The sequence below is a fragment of the Myotis nattereri genome (genome assembly GCF_964212035.1).
Source record: "Myotis nattereri genome assembly, chromosome: 14".
Lineage (NCBI taxonomy): Eukaryota > Metazoa > Chordata > Mammalia > Chiroptera > Vespertilionidae > Myotis > Myotis nattereri.
The window spans coordinates 5,255,770-5,273,173 of NC_138089.1; the positions used below are offsets into that span (position 1 = coordinate 5,255,770).

The 17,404-nt window shown below is 50.2% G+C and overlaps 1 protein-coding gene across 2 annotated transcripts in view; it reads left to right on the plus strand.

Annotated features, from left to right (window-relative positions):
• EIF4E3 (eukaryotic translation initiation factor 4E family member 3) overlaps positions 1–16,928 on the plus strand; it is a 30,352-nt gene extending 13,424 nt beyond the window's left edge. For both annotated transcript variants that reach the window (XM_081106431.1, XM_081106430.1), the window contains 6 exons: positions 2,078–2,150; positions 4,502–4,596; positions 5,935–5,995; positions 8,378–8,444; positions 11,342–11,497; positions 15,532–16,928. In XM_081106431.1, coding sequence (XP_080962557.1) covers positions 4,571–4,596; positions 5,935–5,995; positions 8,378–8,444; positions 11,342–11,497; positions 15,532–15,578 — 357 coding nt within the window. In that variant the 5' untranslated portion in view covers positions 2,078–2,150; positions 4,502–4,570 and the 3' untranslated portion in view covers positions 15,579–16,928. The remainder of the gene's footprint in view (positions 1–2,077; positions 2,151–4,501; positions 4,597–5,934; positions 5,996–8,377; positions 8,445–11,341; positions 11,498–15,531) is intronic.
• The last annotated feature ends 476 nt before the right edge of the window (positions 16,929–17,404 follow it).

Below are 17,404 nucleotides of genomic sequence, written 5' to 3' on the forward strand. Positions count from 1 at the left end.
TCAAAAAAATTAGAAGAAAAAAATGTCTTCAAAAATGTGAAACTGAGCGGACCTAAGTGACTTTGTATGACGGTCTCCTGCGTGAGAGTGTGAGTGGCAGGTCGCAGTGAACTGCCTTCTGGGTTAGAAGGCGGGTCCTCACAATGTGTCTGCTCAGGTGACGTAATGCTCTGAGGTGAGCATTCACATTATTCTCATCTAGACCATTATAAATTGTGGTGGAACTTTAAAAATTAGTAAAAATTTGAAATATGTAATTTTAAAATGAAAAATAGAAAGTCCATTTACTTCCTTTGGACCCCAACCCCTCTCCTGACAGGGAGCCCTGCACGCGTGCATCCTCTGCTGTGGGGGACGGGGGGCCAGCTAAACTTTTCAAAGGGAAGAAGTGCCAGGAGATTTTCATATAAAAGCAATAAAATTTTCACGTGCATATCTCTTCATAAAAAAATCAAGTTTTTTTTAAAAAAGCCCCTCCCCCCGCCACTGTTTTCATAATCTTAGCCAACAGCAGTGTAAAGGCCTCCATTTAGCACAAATCAATATTGTCCAAGTCAGCCCTCACCCCCACCCGCCCCGACAGCCCGGATACATGGTGGACGGGGCTCGGGCACTGAGCAAGTGCCGCGCTCCCCGCGCTCCCCGATACTTAGGAGGCTTTAGGACAGGCAGCAACGTGCAATCGTGGTGGTCATTGTGGATTTGCTTTTTCAAAAATAGTGTCCAGCTTCTTTATGAAAACTAGACGTGAGTTGTACACCCAGTGCTGCAGAGAAGTTTATCAGACTTTACCTGCTCAACAAGGATCCCTGTTTGCCCTCAAACTGATCTTTAACTGCTTCCTTAGCGACCTCCAGGCCAGGGCGCTGATTTCAGAAATGTGTCTCTGGCATTCAGGTCCGACACCCAGGGATCATTCATTGGTCCATAGTTACCGAATGTCACCTGTAGAACCCTGACACGCCTCGTGTCCCCCCATAGAACCAGGCACCTGGGCCTGGCCCTTGCTCGGCCCTCCCTCACCTGAGCTATGAGTTTTATGCACATCCCAGTGTCAGTGCCTGACGACCATCCCGGGCAGCGGTCACCATCCGGGGGTCCACAGACCACTGATGGTCCGTGAGGTCCGAAAGGTTGGCGATGGCTGATCCATGCAGTTCACCTTCTTAAGAACCCGGGTCTGCCTCTGAGGGTGGGTAAAGAACGTCCCTTTCATCGATCCCTGTGGGTCAGCCACGAGCCAGCACGCGCCCTCAGCACACCTCTGCCTGGCCAGTGAACAGACATGGTGCTGGGAAGCATTATTTTGAGTGTGAATTCTCACCTTAGGTCTGATGTAGCGGGCACATCATTTTTGAGCAAGAACTGCTGATTCCATGTAGGGAGAAAGAAAGCGTGTATGTCACAGAGTTTTCTAAGGATTGATGATGTCATGTCACGTTACCCATCCCAGGCAGCTGCCTGGCTTTCTACTGAATAAACCGTAGTATGTTGCCATCTAGTGGAACATGGGCAAATGGAAGATTAACGTATTCTAACCACAGAGATTGCAGAGGTAATTCAATCTGCCACGGAAATTAACTGACTTTCCCAAAGGCAAGTGTTTTGGACATGCAAGTCCCTGGTCACAAAGGTGTCCTCCGCGCACAGACGCCTGCCTCTCAAGTTCACATTTGCCATGGAGCCTACAGGCTTCACACAGGGAACCGGTCAGGACCCTGCATTGTCATGGTCACCTGGGCATAGGCACACTTGTCCAAAGTCTTAGCCAAAGGCTTGGTCATTACAAGGTTATTTTAGGGTTTTTTAAAATGTGATTTTGAGGTTTCCAATACCTTTCTTAGATACATTTCAGGTTTTTTCTACTAAATTCCCACAGAATGAGTAAGCTTATTTTTAGAAAAGCAAACCCATGACTTCAGAAAGTAGGAATTTCACATCTTAAATTGTAAATAGGTCCCAGGAATGTGAATCGGAGCATCTAGCCCGACTTGCCTGATGCCCGCAGGCTCCTGTGGACTGGTGCACGCACACTGACTGCTCACTGCTGCCTCTGCCCTTTTGCTTGTTCACTTAGATCTCTCCCTGGGGCCACGGCAGCCGAGTGCGCATCCAACCTGAAGAAAATCTACACGGTACAGACGGTACAGGTAAGTCCAAGCAGGAGCACACCCCATGTGGTTCATGCGGGACACTGAGTCGTGCACCCTGACCGCCCTGGGCCCCGCGGTTCTGCCCGGGCTCTCGTCCACGCCGTGCCCGCCCCGCGGTTCTGCCCCGGGCTCTCGTCCACACCGTGCCCGCCCCGCGGTTCTGCCCCGGGCTCTCGTCCACACCGTGCTGGCCCCGCGGTTCTGCCCCGGGCTCTCGTCCACGCCGTGCCCGCCCCGCGGTTCTGCCCGGGCTCTCGTCCACACCGTGCCGGCCCTGCGGTTCTGCCCGGGCTCTCGTCCACACCGTGCCGGCCCCGCGGTTCTGCCCGGGCCCGGTCAGACTCCAGCTCCCTGTGTGGGCTCTGCTTTCCCATCTGGAGGTGCTGGCACCACCACGGGCCACTGGGAGGAGCTGGGGTGTCAAGTGTGGACATGAGGGTCTAAGACCAGTTTCCTACTTCACGTTCAAATTCCCTGTCCTCAATTGAGCCAGTCTCCACCCTGTTAACTTCTGTAAAATTACTGTCCTGTGCACCTCCTCCAGGTGGAAAGGAGGGTGAATAGCAGGGCACTGGTACCCCGAAGGTTCTGTTTTTCTCGGGAACATTCCCGGAGGAAATTTGCCAGTTTCCCTGAAATGAAAGATTATCTATTGGGCAGAAGACTGTCCAGTGGCAGAGTTGCCATCAGAAGTGTGAGCTGGGATTCAGCAGGTGGGCCTGTGTTCTGACCCTGCGTCATCACGTTAGGCTCACCGCACACTTTCACTCCCACCTGATCCCTGAGGCACCCAGTGAGGTCGCGGTCCTGGCCCTGGTGCACAGGGAGGAAGCGGGTTTCCGCGTGGCCTGTGAGTGTTGTCCTGGGAATTAGTTCTGCTTTAATTTTTTCACAAGACAGTCTCAGCACCCACTAAGGGTTATGGTTCAGCCTAGAGGACGTCCCCCACCCCGCCACTTCCTCAGTCTTGGGGCTTCTTGTCCGGTGGCTGTGCTGTTCCTGCCGGACCCGCCAGGGGCACGTCCCCTCTGCTCAGCGTACCATGCTGGAGGGTGTTCCCACAGTCCTCACAGAGGGTCCTGTAGCCCCTTCCACACGAGCTGGGAAAGGTTGGCTCTTCGTAAACCTAATTCTCATCTAAACGTAATGACCACACGGAACAGTGATGCTCGAGCAGGTTAGACTCAGCCCCTGTTTCCTTTCCTATGAGCCTTCGGTGCGACGGCCATTACGACAGACACACAGACATGCACATTTCAGAGTCCAGGCCTGGCCCCGTCCCTGTGGCTAGTACTGCTATTCCTATCACTTGTTGTCCTATATAATAAAAGCCTAATACGCAAATCGACCAAACAGTGGGACGACCAGTCGCTGTGACGCGCACTGACCACCAGGGGCAGATGCCCAAAGCAGGATCTGCCCCAGCCCTCAGGCCCCAGGCCAGCCAAGGTGGGTGCCAGCGGGGGCCCCCGATCGCCACGCTGGTCACCCCACAGATTGGCCCTAATCACCAGCCAGGCCTAGGGACCCTACCCGTGCATGAATTTCGTGCATTGGGCCTCTAGTTTTTATATAATGTTTCTGTCTACCAGCCACTCTGTCTTCGTTAGTTCTGGCTGCTCTAACAGAATTCCATAGACAGGTGGCTTCAACATCAGAAATGCATTTCTCAGTCCTAGAGGCTGGGCCTCCAGGACCCGGGCACCAGCGTGGCTGGTTCCTGCGAGGATCCTGTCCTGGTTTTCAGACAGCCATGTCCTCGCTGTGTTTTCCCAGGGCACAGAGCGAGAGGCCAGCTCTCTGCCTCCTCCTGGAGGTGCTAACCCATCCCGTCCTGCAGCCCTGTGACCGAGGAGTCTCCGCCGCCCCCCACACTCCCCCCCCTCCCACCCCCCCCCCCCCCTCGGGAGAAGCAGGTGACTGCCCTCCTCTTCCTCCCTCCCACCCCTAGTCCTGGGGAGCAGCCTCTGGGCGTGCAGAGGAGTCCTTATGTTACAGCATGGGTCTGGTCCACGCGGCACCACGGCTTCATCGACGCCATCTACTGTCAGAAGGGCTTTGCGAGGCCCATCCCCAGCGTCGTGTGGAGGCGAATGCAGAGGAGTGTTTGCTTGGAAACTACCGCATGCGAGGCATAGAACGTGGCCCCACTGCAGCCAGGAATGCCGTTTTGTGTCATGTTAACATTGTCTAGCAGAAAATTAGAAAAAAACACTGAGAAAAACCCATTTTGAATGGATAGGACTTAATGAGGATTTGATTTTTTTCTTTCATTCATTAATTTATAATCTAGTGGCATAGTAAAAATCAATACAGGGCATATTAAATGAAGTGTTTTTCTTTTAAAGATATTCTGGAGCGTGTACAATAATATCCCTCCTGTGGCCAGCCTGCCTTTGAGATGTAGCTATCATTTAATGAGAGGAGAGAGGCGACCACTTTGGTAAGTGTCCAGGGTTGAGCCGAGGTTGGGGGAGGGGGTGATTGTCCCCTCATTAAGCACTTGGTGCTGAATTGGAGTGCAAAGCTCTTCTCCGCAGGTGCTGATGTCATTCCAGCTCTTACTTAATCATGAGCTGAGCCCCCCCACCACCCGCTCACAGGGCTAGGAGGGCGGCAGGGTTTCTGGGCGCTCCTCCCTGAGGCCCGCTCGTCTCACAGCCCTGGCTAGGCTCTGAGGTGTGGTGCAGCCCTTGGCCGTGCGCACCATCAAGGCGGTCAGTCAGGACTGTGCCGTTGGTGGGGGGTTGAGGGACAGATGGGGGTTCCACCCTGTTGTGTGGAACAAGTTCATGTCACCAAAGACACCTCTCGCCCATGGTAAAAGCCTAATATGCAAATCGTTCTCCCGCAGAACGCTGTGGGCAGGGACGTCCTCTGATCACTCAGTGCAGTGATGGGGGACAAGGCCAGTGTGCCTGGGCTGGAGTCTGTTAGTAGCACGTCCTTACAGCATGTGCCTCAGCTGTTCTGAGTTACATACTCATTAATAAAATGGGAATGTATGTCATTTTCTTTGGTAGCAAATGACAGGCATGAAATCTGGGGCCTGTAGCTGGGCATCCGGGGAGGGCTGAGGCTGGCAGGTGGTGCTCAGGTGCTGCAGAGCTCGGCGCTCGCTCTGTCAGGCCTGCTGTTCTCCCGTTGGTTCAGTTCTCGGGCTCTCCCATCAGGGTGGCAGATGGCTCACAGTACCTCCAGTCTTGCATCCTACAAGGTTATTCCTGTCAGCTTCACCACCCGGGAAGGAAGCAGGGCTGCTCCCATTGGCTCACACGGGGATCACAAGCACCCGTCCCTGAAGCAGCGTGTGCAGTCACCCCAGCGGAGTGGGTGTGGCACAGAGTGGGGACACGTGGCTCCTTACGGGGCAGTCTGGATGCTCTTACCAGAGAGGAAGCAGATACTACACAGGAAGACAGAGCCCATCCCACCCAGGGGCTGGGGCTCCCAGGAGACCCGGCGGCAATGCCCTTGCCCTGTGCTGCAGGTGGAGGCCCTTCCCTGGCGGAGCACTGCGCTAGTTTGTCCACCTGCTCGTCTCGGGTGAGGGCGGGGTGTGCGTCCCCTCCCTGCCCTTGTGGCCACTGAATTCCACTTTCCTCCCTCTTTCTCCCACCCCCATTATGTCATCTACGTCTGTTTTCAATAAAAGGACTGGGGGGGAGTTTATTGAAGAATACTGGTTGGTTTTGTTTTTAATGTCGTCTGTTGTTAAAGTAAATGTATGTGCAGCCACTTAATGCCTGAGCCTAACTTTAGACGTTGGTCTTTGACCCAGGGAAGAGGAGAGTAATGCGAAGGGCGGCGTGTGGAAGATGAAAGTGCCCAAGGACAGCACGGTGGGTGCGCTGACCTTTCCTCGAGCTGGCTGAGCCTGGGGGGTTGATGCAGCTGATACATTTTGTGCCTCCCACAGCCTGCCTGGTGGCCTCAGAACAGGCCTGGGGGGCGAAGCTCTGCTGACCCTGGTGGGGTTTTGCCTGACATCCCGCCTTGCGATTATACCCTGTGCTGCTCTGTGGAGGTGGTGCAGTCCTTTTACTGTGTCATGTAGTCTGAAGAGCTAAATGCATACGCTCTTACAGAAAGCTTACCGTCTTTCCGCACCAAGCGTGACTAGCATGTGGATGTTGGTTTTACAACATGAGAAGCAGGGTCCTTCCCACCAAAGGCTCGTGGAGACGGGCACATGGTTCTAAGGACGACCACGGCATGGCGAGCGGGGTTTCCCGCGAGGCTGATGAGAGCTGTTTGGAGGGAGGGCCTGGTGGGATGCTGGTTTGCTGTGGCCAAGCCTTAGAAACCTCCATCTCCCCAGGAGGCGGGGGGGGGGGGGGCGGGGGGGGGGGGGACTCTATTGTATCATAGTGTCTGAAAGTGAATGTTCAAATCTGTTCCTAAGCCCTGGGAAACCAAAGGCTTCTTTGAAAATAGCTGATAAGGCAGATGCTACCCATTCTCACCTTTTCGCGGTTTCTTTCATGTGGATAAGCTCAGAGCATTGCAGTGTCTGCAGGACCCGTAGGCTTAAGCTGGAGTCATTCTCCTATAAGCACAGACCTAAAGATGCAGCCAGATTTATTTGTTAAATACGCGAGGTCTCAGGATGTATAGCTCCAAAATTTGCCTGTTGTTTGGCCTCCGTAATAAAACATGCCAGGAAGCAAATGCCCAGTCAGGCAGGTAAGGCCTGGGCCTCCACTCTGTCCCCTTAAGAAGGAGAGGAAGTAGATAGTATAAGAAGCGAGAAGAGAGGATGTAGGTTTTTAAATTTCAATAAGAACAAGTTTTCCTTCTCATGCTGTTTTCTGACACTAGGCTTTGGATTCTAGTAGAAACACTCCTGATGGCAGCTTTCTGGGAAGAGGCCGGAAGGCACGCCCTTCCTTGTTAGTGCCCTTGGCCACACTCCATCCCACATGATACACTGCACGTCTGTGCAAGCATCAGCTCCCTGTGCAGTGCGGTGCCCGCCTCCTTGCCAACGCGTGGGAGTCCGGTGGGCCAGCCTGTGTGCCCCGAGACAGGATGGGACTGTCCCTCTCCCTCAGCTTCTCACCAGGCGTGTGAGGGAGTCCAGCTGGACAGACAAAGTAGAAGGGAGGATTTCTAGATGGGAGACAAGTAGCCCAGAAAAGAGAAGGAAAAGAAACCCCTTCTTGAGAGGAAGAGGTCATGATGGCTAACTGTCATCTGGGGTAACAGTCCAGCGAGGCTGCCTTCGGCTCATTAGAACGGCATGGTAAGCACCGATGCGGTTCACATGGACTGAGCCCCTGGAGCAGAGCGAGCACGCAGCTGCTTATGAAACGGTGAGTCCTTTGAGTGCATTTGTTGACTAATTTGTGGTCAAGGCAACCCTGAGTGGTCGGCCCTATTGTTCCCCGTTGGCCTCTGGAAACACGCAGAGCAGCTGGTGGCTGCCCAGCCAGGTCCACAGGCACTAAGCAGCCTGTCGGGACTCAGACCCAGTTCTGGGAGAGCTCAGAGCCTGTGAACCAGGGCGAGGGGATAAGCGGGACCAAGACCTCTTCAGGGGGCAGCTGGAAGGACTTCGAGGCCTCGGGAACCTGTATGGCTCTTGAGTAGAAAGGACTCCGTTGTTTCTCGCTGGCAGGAGGTAGAGCAGACACCACTGGTTTTCTGGGGAAACGCACACACAGACTCATAGCGCCTGTCAGTAGCGCAGACGTCTGGAGGGAACGGGCATCTGCCTGTGTCTGGTATTCAGTAACCCAGAAGCCTGAAGCGCTCTTTACTGGTGAACTTTAAAGTGCCTTAGACACTGCAAGGGCAACAGAGAAGGGGGTTTTGAAGAGAAGGGTTTTACTGATAACATTCAAGTGTAGCTAGAAAGAGGCAAATAAATCAGGAAATGATGCCATTTGATTGCATCCCCCCCCCCCCCCCACACTGTTTTAATTTCATCCGGGTGTCATTAGAAATTAGCTTTGTGATGAAGGACACCAAGGTTTTGGGACACGAAGTTAGTGACTCTGGGTCACTGCATCTGCCCCACAGTTACTCGGGGAGTAACACGGCACAGGCCGCCTGTTTACACCTGTTGCTTGGAGATGTCTGTGGGCTCTAGTCACGGGCGTGGAAAGTACACAGGTTGCGGAAAATGGGACTTTCTTAGTTCCTGGATATAATTGTCTAAAAATATATGTATGTTGTATTTTTGGTTTTGTTTTTTGTTTTCTATTCTTTTTTCACACCAGTCCACAGTTTGGAAAGAGTTGTTGTTAGCGACTATCGGGGAACAGTTCGCAGGCTGTGCCGCAGCAGGTAAAGGGCCGCGCGGGCGGGTGCTTGCCTTGTCGTGGTACTTGCAGAAGTTTGTGTGTTTGACTTTTTACATGTTTTGAAGTTGTTTATTTTGTATTGTGAAGTTACTTAGATTTTTTCATGTGATTGTGGCATTTAGTGTTATGTGTGTATGGACACATGCATATTTACATGTGTGTCTACTATACTTATGTCTGTGTATGTGCATGTGTATGTGCCCTCATAACTCATCTTAACAGTGTCTGTGGTCCTCTCTCCAAGGCAAACAGGCAGAAAGGAAAGGAAGAGTGGTTCCCAGTGGGCTCTTGGAGCTGGTGTTAGGTGGACACAATTCTTCCTGTCCCTCCAGTCCCTGCCCCTCCTCCGGTCCCTGGGGTCCCCTGTTCACAGGGTGTGATAAGGGGTGGGCATCATTATTGGCTGTGACCTCCCACAATTGAGGCTAAAATATAAGGTCTTCAGAACTTGACTTTGGAGACCACTTTCAAATACTGAGTGAATTTCTGAGAGCCCCCGAGAGTACATTTTTATTTTGCTTTTTTTGTATGAAACCACTCAAAGAACTGCTCGTTTCAGGTTGTGTTTTTCATGGGTAGTTCCTCTGGATGATCCTGAGGTAGTGTTAGGATAACATTTTTCTGTTTAGCTTTCAGTTACGATTTTTTAAAACAAATTGGTGTTAACGAATTTGCCAGCAGCTGTGCTTGTTGGCTGTGTGACCTTTAGGGGCCGGGCCATGGCGAGCTTCCAGCTCATCCACCGGCAGTTCCGAAAATTCTGCTTTTGTTTTGCTTTCTTTTTAGACCACATTTTTTTTTTTATTAAGACAAAACCTGGGTTAGATGAAATTGTCTTAAAAATAAGATTCCTTTTATTTTAACAGGAGTGATTAGCAACTTCACAATATTGCAGCCAAAATGCATCCGAGGTATAATTATAAATACAGACATCCCTGGGAGAGGCAGTTTTCCGTATGAATTATTCATTTCCAGAACCAGGGAAAGTTACCTAGTGATCATAAATAGCAAGGTTAAGGAAAGAAGACCTGTTGTTCTGTGGTTGACTTGGGAAAGGCCAGCTCCGCTAATGATGAACCATTAGCCTCCCAGGAGCCTGGCTCTGCCGCTTGCAGCCAGTCAGCTCACCTTGGCCGCACATACTCCTTGAGCTGCGCTCCCCTGGCTGTGATGTCCCAAACTAACCAGGCTCTGTGACCAACTCCGCTCCGAGCTGTTCCATGCTTGCTGAGGGGCCTGCCTGGGCACAGGAGCTGTGCCTGCAGCCAGCGTCACGCCAGACTGACACTGGCCGCCGCACCCTCAGGCCCTCTGGCCAGGGAGCAGGAGTGGGCAGTGGCAGGGCTGGGATGCTGAGGGCTGAGCAACGACCTCATGGCCATTCCTGAAAGGGATAAGCTGCAGGGCTCCCCTCTTCACTTGGTGCTTTTATATTCACATGAAATTTAATGGAGGTGAGCTCCAGCAAGTATATTTCGAAGGTATAATTAAAACAAAGGTTTTGATGGAATAATAAGTCCCTGTTGAATGGCTGTGATCAGGGACTATTTAGTTTTTTGGAAATTTTTGGTAAACATTACATTCATAGGAAAGAATACCAGCTGTAACGTACAGAGCTTGATAACTGTTCGCAAGGAGACAGACCCTGCACGGAGCACCCAGGGCCCCTCCTCGCCCTCCTTCCCAACTGGCTGCCCATCCACCTGCAACATCTCACATTTGTGAAAATGGAACCATTTAGTGTCAAATTATAAATGTTTAGCTGGACCAGATTCATTTAAAAGGGAAATAAAGAAGAGAGAGACTGAGGAAGAGAAGGAAGGAGGAAAGAAAGGAAATGTTTCCCTGACGAAGTTACTTTGATTTACAGCAAATTAGGCAAAGCATGTTTATTAAAGCGACATTGTCTACTTCCGATGCTTGCCTTTCTCGTTTCACTTATTGGTGCTGAGTGTGCAGGTGCAGAGCTGACCCTGGTTCACTAGTGAGCCGTGAACACATAAAACCAGGAGTCAGGAGGCTTTAGCCCACACGGAGTGGCTGCAAGGGAGTGTGTGGGAGTAGAGCAAAGCCTACTTCTCCAGCTGCCATTCTCAGATACGACAAGGTGCCCCACCTCCACAACGGAGCGGTTTTTACAAAGACCTCCATGAATTAATGTGGGTAATGCTCGCACTCCACTCGCTGTAGCACTGTCACAGCAGAGCCTCCCTCGGGAAGCATGTTCTCTTGCTTCATGCATGGCGCTAACAGATAGATGGTCATTGATTCTCTAGCCACAGCTCCAAGTCCACACACAGAACGGGAGTGAGGCACTGGAGAACGAGGAGAATTCATAGGAAAGGAGACAAACCACAAAAAGCAGGCAGAGCAACTCGAAATGCACAGTCTGGGTCCAGTTAGTGTTGGGGCGAAGAGTACTGACCACCCCGCTAGCTGACCGCTTGGCAGGGAGTGAGGAGAAAGACTCCGTTTCAGCAGAGACGGTAGAGCTGGAGGAAAGTGCACGTGCGCTCACCTGGCTCTCGGAGGGCAGAGCTACGCACTCATTTTAGAAAAGGTCGTCTCAGCACAGTAAGGAATAGTCAGAAGTGTTGGCAGCGTGTCAGAAGGATAAACCACGTATCTGGAAATGCGTTCGGCTGGAATCCTTTGTTTATCGAAGTCCCTGGTCAGATGTGATGTGATTGTTACAGCTTTCGCCCAATAACTTGCTTTTTGTCCAACAGTTCTCTTTAGAAACAAGTATTTATTATGGGTGCTCTTGTGCCACTTCTTTTTAGCTTATTCATAACTTACAGATAAAACGATAAGTGCTTAGAAAACAAAGCTGGCAGACCTGAAATTGTCGCTCATTCCTTTTTCCCTGTCTTCCCTCAGATGACGAAGTCATAGGCGTCAGCGTTAGCGTTCGGGACCGAGAAGATGTGGTCCAGGTCTGGAATGTAAATGCCTCTCTAGTGGGCGAAGCAACCGTTTTAGAAAAGATCCATGAGCTCCTGCCCCACATATCTTTTAAAGCAGTATTTTATAAACGTAAGTGCTTCTTTCCAGTTACTACTTTCTAGATGATCCTGTCATACTTGTAAAAATAGAAACTGTGTTGCAAATGAGGTGAAGGCAGAATCGCTTGAAATTCTATAATTCAGAAAGTATTTATGAATACATTTAAGTGTTTTTTCAAAAGTTTAGTCTCAGAAATTAGAATGAGATTAATTTTTGCCTACTAGTAAATGCATGGATCAGAAAAGGAGATACAACTTGTATGTATCACTTCAAAAATTTAAACCTGATTTTGAATTTGGCATTCTCAGAAAAAAATCACCTTCTGTGTGAAGCAACAATAACCAAAAATGTTGCTGTCTGAGCTGGCAGGTAGGTCTCAGTCACCCCGGCAGCTGGGGTCTGTCTGTGTGGCATCTGTGTTCGCGGAGGAGCCGAGCACAGGGACGGGCTGTTCTGCTGAGACGCCCACACTGCCTGGCGGTGGCGGGGACACAGAACGAGGGATGGGTGACACGTTCCAGTATGACTAGGTGTGTGGACCCATTGTTTCCATCAATGATTCGTGTTCATTGCTTTGTGTGCTCTTTTGAAAAAGTCATTTTTGTCCAAATGAAAACAGGCTAGCGCCATTAAACCCCTGTTTGGTAGCTCTCACCGCGGGCCGCAGGCGCCAGTGAGCTGCTGGAGCGCAGCACGGCCGCCCTGCTGTGGGCACATTTCCTGTTTCCCAAACTGATCCAGAGCCAGCAGCTCAGTGTTTAACTCCTGTAACCCACTGACTCGAAGGCGCCCGGTGATAAGCATCATTTTAGAATTCCTAGGAAAGGAAAGGAAAAGGCTCCCAGGGAAGCGGACACGCTGTTGATCCCCGGGTTCCCCAGGGGGAAGGGGGCACTTCTTAGAATTGCTAAAATAGGCCTCATTTTTTGCTTCATTTTTCTCAGCCCCCTTGCCAAAAAAGGAGGGAAAAATCAAATTTTGTTCCTTCAGAAGTCACACATCAGGCGGAATGACTGAGACCCGCAGCTGCCGCATGTATTCAGGCGACGCCCAACTTCCGATGTCAGGCGACAGTTCACATAAGAGACAAAGTTGCGGGCAGAGTCCTTCGCTGCTGTGCAGGGGAGCAAGTGCACATTGTAGAGACAGTGTCATTCCTTAGGGAGGGGAATTGCATTTTCAGTCCAAATGTTAATTGGAAGCCATTGAGGGGTAAACCACAGCAGGAACTCTCTGGAAGGGAGCCTTGCACTGCCATTTGTGATGGGGCTACGCACCCTTCCCGCCCTCGAACCCGCGCTGCTGTCACGCAGAGAGGAGAGGCGGTGCGGACCACTGCCTCAGCGGTGACCTTCAGCCAGTCACCTTGTCATCCGCACTCTCATTTACGTAGCCAGGAGGTTGGTCTTCAATGATCTCCAAGGTCCCTTCTACTTCAAAATTATGTGATTACAGTTCCAGGTACCATGTTGGTTAGCAGCAGGTCCAGCGCGATATGAGGGTGTCATTAGGTAATGTGGCCACAGAGTGATGAGGCCGTTTTTTAGGGCAGTGGCAGCCAGCAGGTGAGACTGAACAGGAATGAGCCCCTGCTAGCTTTGTGATGGGCAGGCGCGTGGGGAGCCCGACAAAGGGGAGCTGGTCACAGCTGAACCGGCTGAGCAGGCCCCTACAGATAGATTCCATTGGCAAGCTCGTGGGGGATGCAGCCCCGGCTACAGGTCTCAGTGGAGTCCATACTGTAATGGTGTAAACTAACATCTAAAAACGCTGAGGTTATTCAAATAAAATTTTGAATTGGAAAGAAAGAAGTAATTCTCTTTCTTTTATAAAAAGCAGGCAGTCCTTTACTCAGTAGAGCTCTATGTGCTACAGGCTTGATTTGGAAAAGTGAGGTTTGGGCAGAACGTGATTCACGGCTTGAGGAGGAGCAGCGTGGCGTGAGCTGGGTGAAGCGCCACCTGCCTGCGCCTGCCGCGCCCCTGGGACCCGGTGTGGGACTCTCCTCACAGGGCGCACAGCCCGGCAGCACGGCCGACCCCCCCCCCCGGGTGGATAAGCATCGAGTGTTGATAAGTTATATGAGAGTTGGAGAAAGACTGGTTATTTGACCAAGAAGCTGCTAATGCATAGAGAGCCCTCTCCCCACATCCTGTTAGGGGGCAGAGCAGCTGAGCGGCCGATGCCTTTTTGATGTGAGAGTTGTTTAGGGCAGCGGCTGGCAAACTACGGACTTCCAGCCAGATTTGGCCCCTCGTTGCCTGTGTTTGGGCTGCAACTAAGTGGTTTTCACATTTTCAAACGGTTGGAAAAAAAGAAACAGAAAAAGACCTAAAATGCATGAAAACTGTGTGAAATGTACATGTCAGTGTCATGTATGTAGAAGGCATATTGGCACCTAGCAATGCCCATGTGTATACATAGCATCTATGGCTGCTTCATGGCACAGTGGCAGAGGTAGCAATTGGCACAGAGACCCTATGGCCTGCAAAGCCTAAAATCTTTATTCTGTGCCCCTTTCCAGATAAAGTTTGCGGAGTCCTGGGTTTGAGCATCTCTGTCTCACCTCTGTCGAGGCTGAGGCGCGCGGACGCCCTCTGCCCCAGGCCTCTCCCAGCCCGTGCAGGCTCCATGGCCCATCGATGCCACACCACGGGCCCCTCACTCTCAGAAGTCAGGAAGTCTTAGGATAGTTCGGATCTCTTTATTTTTATTTTTTTGTTTTTCCTCACTTGAGGATATTTTTCCCATTCATTTTTAGAGAAAGTGGAAGGGACAGGGAGAGACAGAGAAACATCGATGTGAAAGAGACATATTGATTGGTTGCCTCCCACACGCTCCCCAAGCAGGACCAGGGATCAAGCCTGCAACTGAGGTACATGTCCTTGATCAGAATCAAACCTGAAACCCTTCCGTCCAAGGGCTGACGCTCTGTCCCCTGAGCCACGCCGGCCAGGACTCAGGTCTCTGGATTTTTATCCCCGGAGCCCAGAGTTGCTGAGGGGCATGGCTCCCCATGTGACCAGCGGTACTGCCTACTTGATTGCAGACCAGACCAGTTTTCATGTGTCTGCCCTGAAAGTCTTCCTTAAAAAAGAAAAAAAAAACACACATAAAAAGCTAAATATCTGTATTTCTCCTCGCGAGAACTGTTCAGTTAAACCAGTTTGCTTGCCAGGCCACCCTCAGGAGAGCATGGGAGTGCTGCTCGGAGTGTTCTGTCCAGGAGAAGAGAAGGCGGGCTGAGCAGGCCGGACCCTGCAGGGAAGATGTAGTAGCTGTGGGAACCAGGACTAAATTCTGGGAGGGACCTCGGAGGCGAATGGGCCGCCAGGCCTTCCTGGACACCTCCACTGGGGGGTAGGTAGGGCCGGGGCAGCGTCAGGGGTCTGCACTTGCCACCAGACTTCCCGTCTCCCATTTCCCACTTCCACTTTTTAAATGTTAAGCCTTTGAAAAATAGTTTTGATAATTTTTTTATTCTCGAGGTTTTTTTAAACGTCGTTAGTAATTTTGAAAGCCAGGCAGTAGAGCTGGGAGGAGGAAATATGCTTGGGAAAAATAAAAACCCATCCACTTCATGGGCTTTCATGTCCCACAGAGGGCGTTCAGAGGTGGAGACGTCATTGCTACCCCCGGTTTGTTCTCTGTTTTGGTTTGGTTTGGTTCTATGTTATTTCTAAAGGCAGGCTCGTGCGCCAGTGGCCTGCCTGGGTAACAGGAGGTCCCTCCCTACGCATGCGTTCTGTGGGTGCATTTTCCCTGCGGCACTTGCTCGGAGCCCAACGTGTTCTCTCCATCAGCTTGTCGGATGACTCACCCTCCCGGCACAGCGAAAGAAACAGGCAGTGTGCCCGCTGCGTGCTTATTCCTTGGTTAATGTTCATTATTACGTTTCTCAGGAAATGCACGCCTGCGCTCACAGTCACTGGCACAGAAAGGTATTTGAGTTCTTGCCAACATTTGGGGAAACAGTGAGATAGATGCCTTAGAGAAGGGTTGCCCCATCCTTTGCTTAAAGTTTTCTTTCCTTTTTTTCTTTTTTGTTTTTTTCTGTCCTTTAGCCCATGAAGAGCATCATGCTTTTGAAGGTGGACGTGGAAAGCACTAATTGCGCTCTAAAGAATTCTTTGTCCTTTGCTGATTGGTTTTGGAAACGGTTAACAGGAGGGAGAGAAGAGAAGACTTGCCGAAGTCCGATGCTGGCCACTTAGTGGGTCTCTGTCCTGCAGACGGGCAGTTAGGGCCCCACGTGGCAGGTGGGGTGGGGGAGACGGGGTTTCTGCCGTCACATTGCTTGGTTTTGTTTTTTGGTTTTTGCTTTCTGTGTTCTTTTCACCCCAGTTTTTTAGCCCTTTTAAATTCCATATTTGGTCTAATTATTGTTTGTGCACTCTCCTTTCGTGGAGGCGCAGGAAATCAGTCCCTTTAAGTGGCGGGGCTGTACCTAGTCATAGGACATGCATCCTCCTGACAGGACTGCTTCGGAAACCACGCTGTTCTCGCAGGAAGCCCGCTGGTGAGACCTGTCTTGGTTATTCCTGGTTGTGACACACTCCTACGTACCATGTCCTGGGCATTGTTTTTTCTGTGTTTGGGAGAAGCAAAACCACACTTACTCAGATGTTGCACTGACAGCACACACATCTTTTATTTTTCCTTTTTAAAACTTCTTTTTATAGCTATAAAAGGAAAGTAATCGTTGGGTTAACTCACATGAAAACTGTAATGACACTTGAGTATCAGGATACAACTCAAACTCTAGGTTTGGACTCTGTGAACATATTTCTAACGGAGTGTCAGTTGGGCCTTTTCACAGGAAGGTGAGACCCTGACGGGCTTCCCCAGATGAGAAGCCCCTTCTTCTGGTTTCAGAGGAGAGAACTCTAGTTGCTTCTCCCACATTTTGGGCGTGCGCCCACCTGGGGCTCTCCACATCGATAGACACCTCTTGTTAAATGACCCCTTTTCCTGCTCAGATTGTGTCATTCCAGTGATCAGTAGTCCCCCAAAATGGGCAGCTTTGCCTTTTTTTCATTTCGGGGCAGGAAGGTAAATCTCCTTTCCAAAATGAATGTGAACATTTACAAAGTTGAACTTGGAGTGCATATTTATTCATATTAATTTTGGAGTTGTTAATTTATATTGTACTCTGTTACCAAAGAAATTCTGGTTTCACTGGAAGGAAACGGCCACACTTTGGAATGCTGAGACCTGCTCAAAGCACCCCGTCTCACGCCCTGACTGCCAGCGTCTGCTTTTGCCTGAGGGGGTGGGGCCGCTTGAAGCTGCCTGTCCTCCTAGTGGCGCCAGGGTCGCTCGCACACGCTTACACATCACACAGAAGGGCCGGGTGCTCAGAGCTTCATTGGACCCAAGATTTTTACTCTCCAGCAGAGAGCCAGGGAGGGCCTGCAGGCCTCCAACCTGTGTTTGTAAATAAAGTTCTTCAAACATTTGAGTGGACTTTCTGCAGCATCTATTTCTGAAAGCTGTGCCCTTCATTTGCATCCCTAACCATGTCAACCATAATAACAATGGTCATAGTTTTTTAAAAAATGCTTTGTTTCTAAACTTGAGTTTCTTCAGTGATTTTTAAATGAGGTATAAGGATATCAGACCCATTTTTCAAAAGCCTGAAACTTGTTGCTTTAAATATTGTACTAACGTCCAACTTGTTTTTATTATTCATCAAGAATTTAAAAATTATTCTGGACATGAATTAAAATTCTTTTTTATAATATAAGTATTTTTCTGATAGATTAGAAAAAGGATATAATTGACTTATCTTCATCATAATTGTCATACATTTTCGTAAGTAAATGGATTTTGAAGTAATTTTATTTTTGAACTTTATTTAAAGGCATTGTGATATGTTCAACTTTTGCATGTATATAGCTTTTAAAGTAATAAAATAAAATAAAATTAGGAATGTTA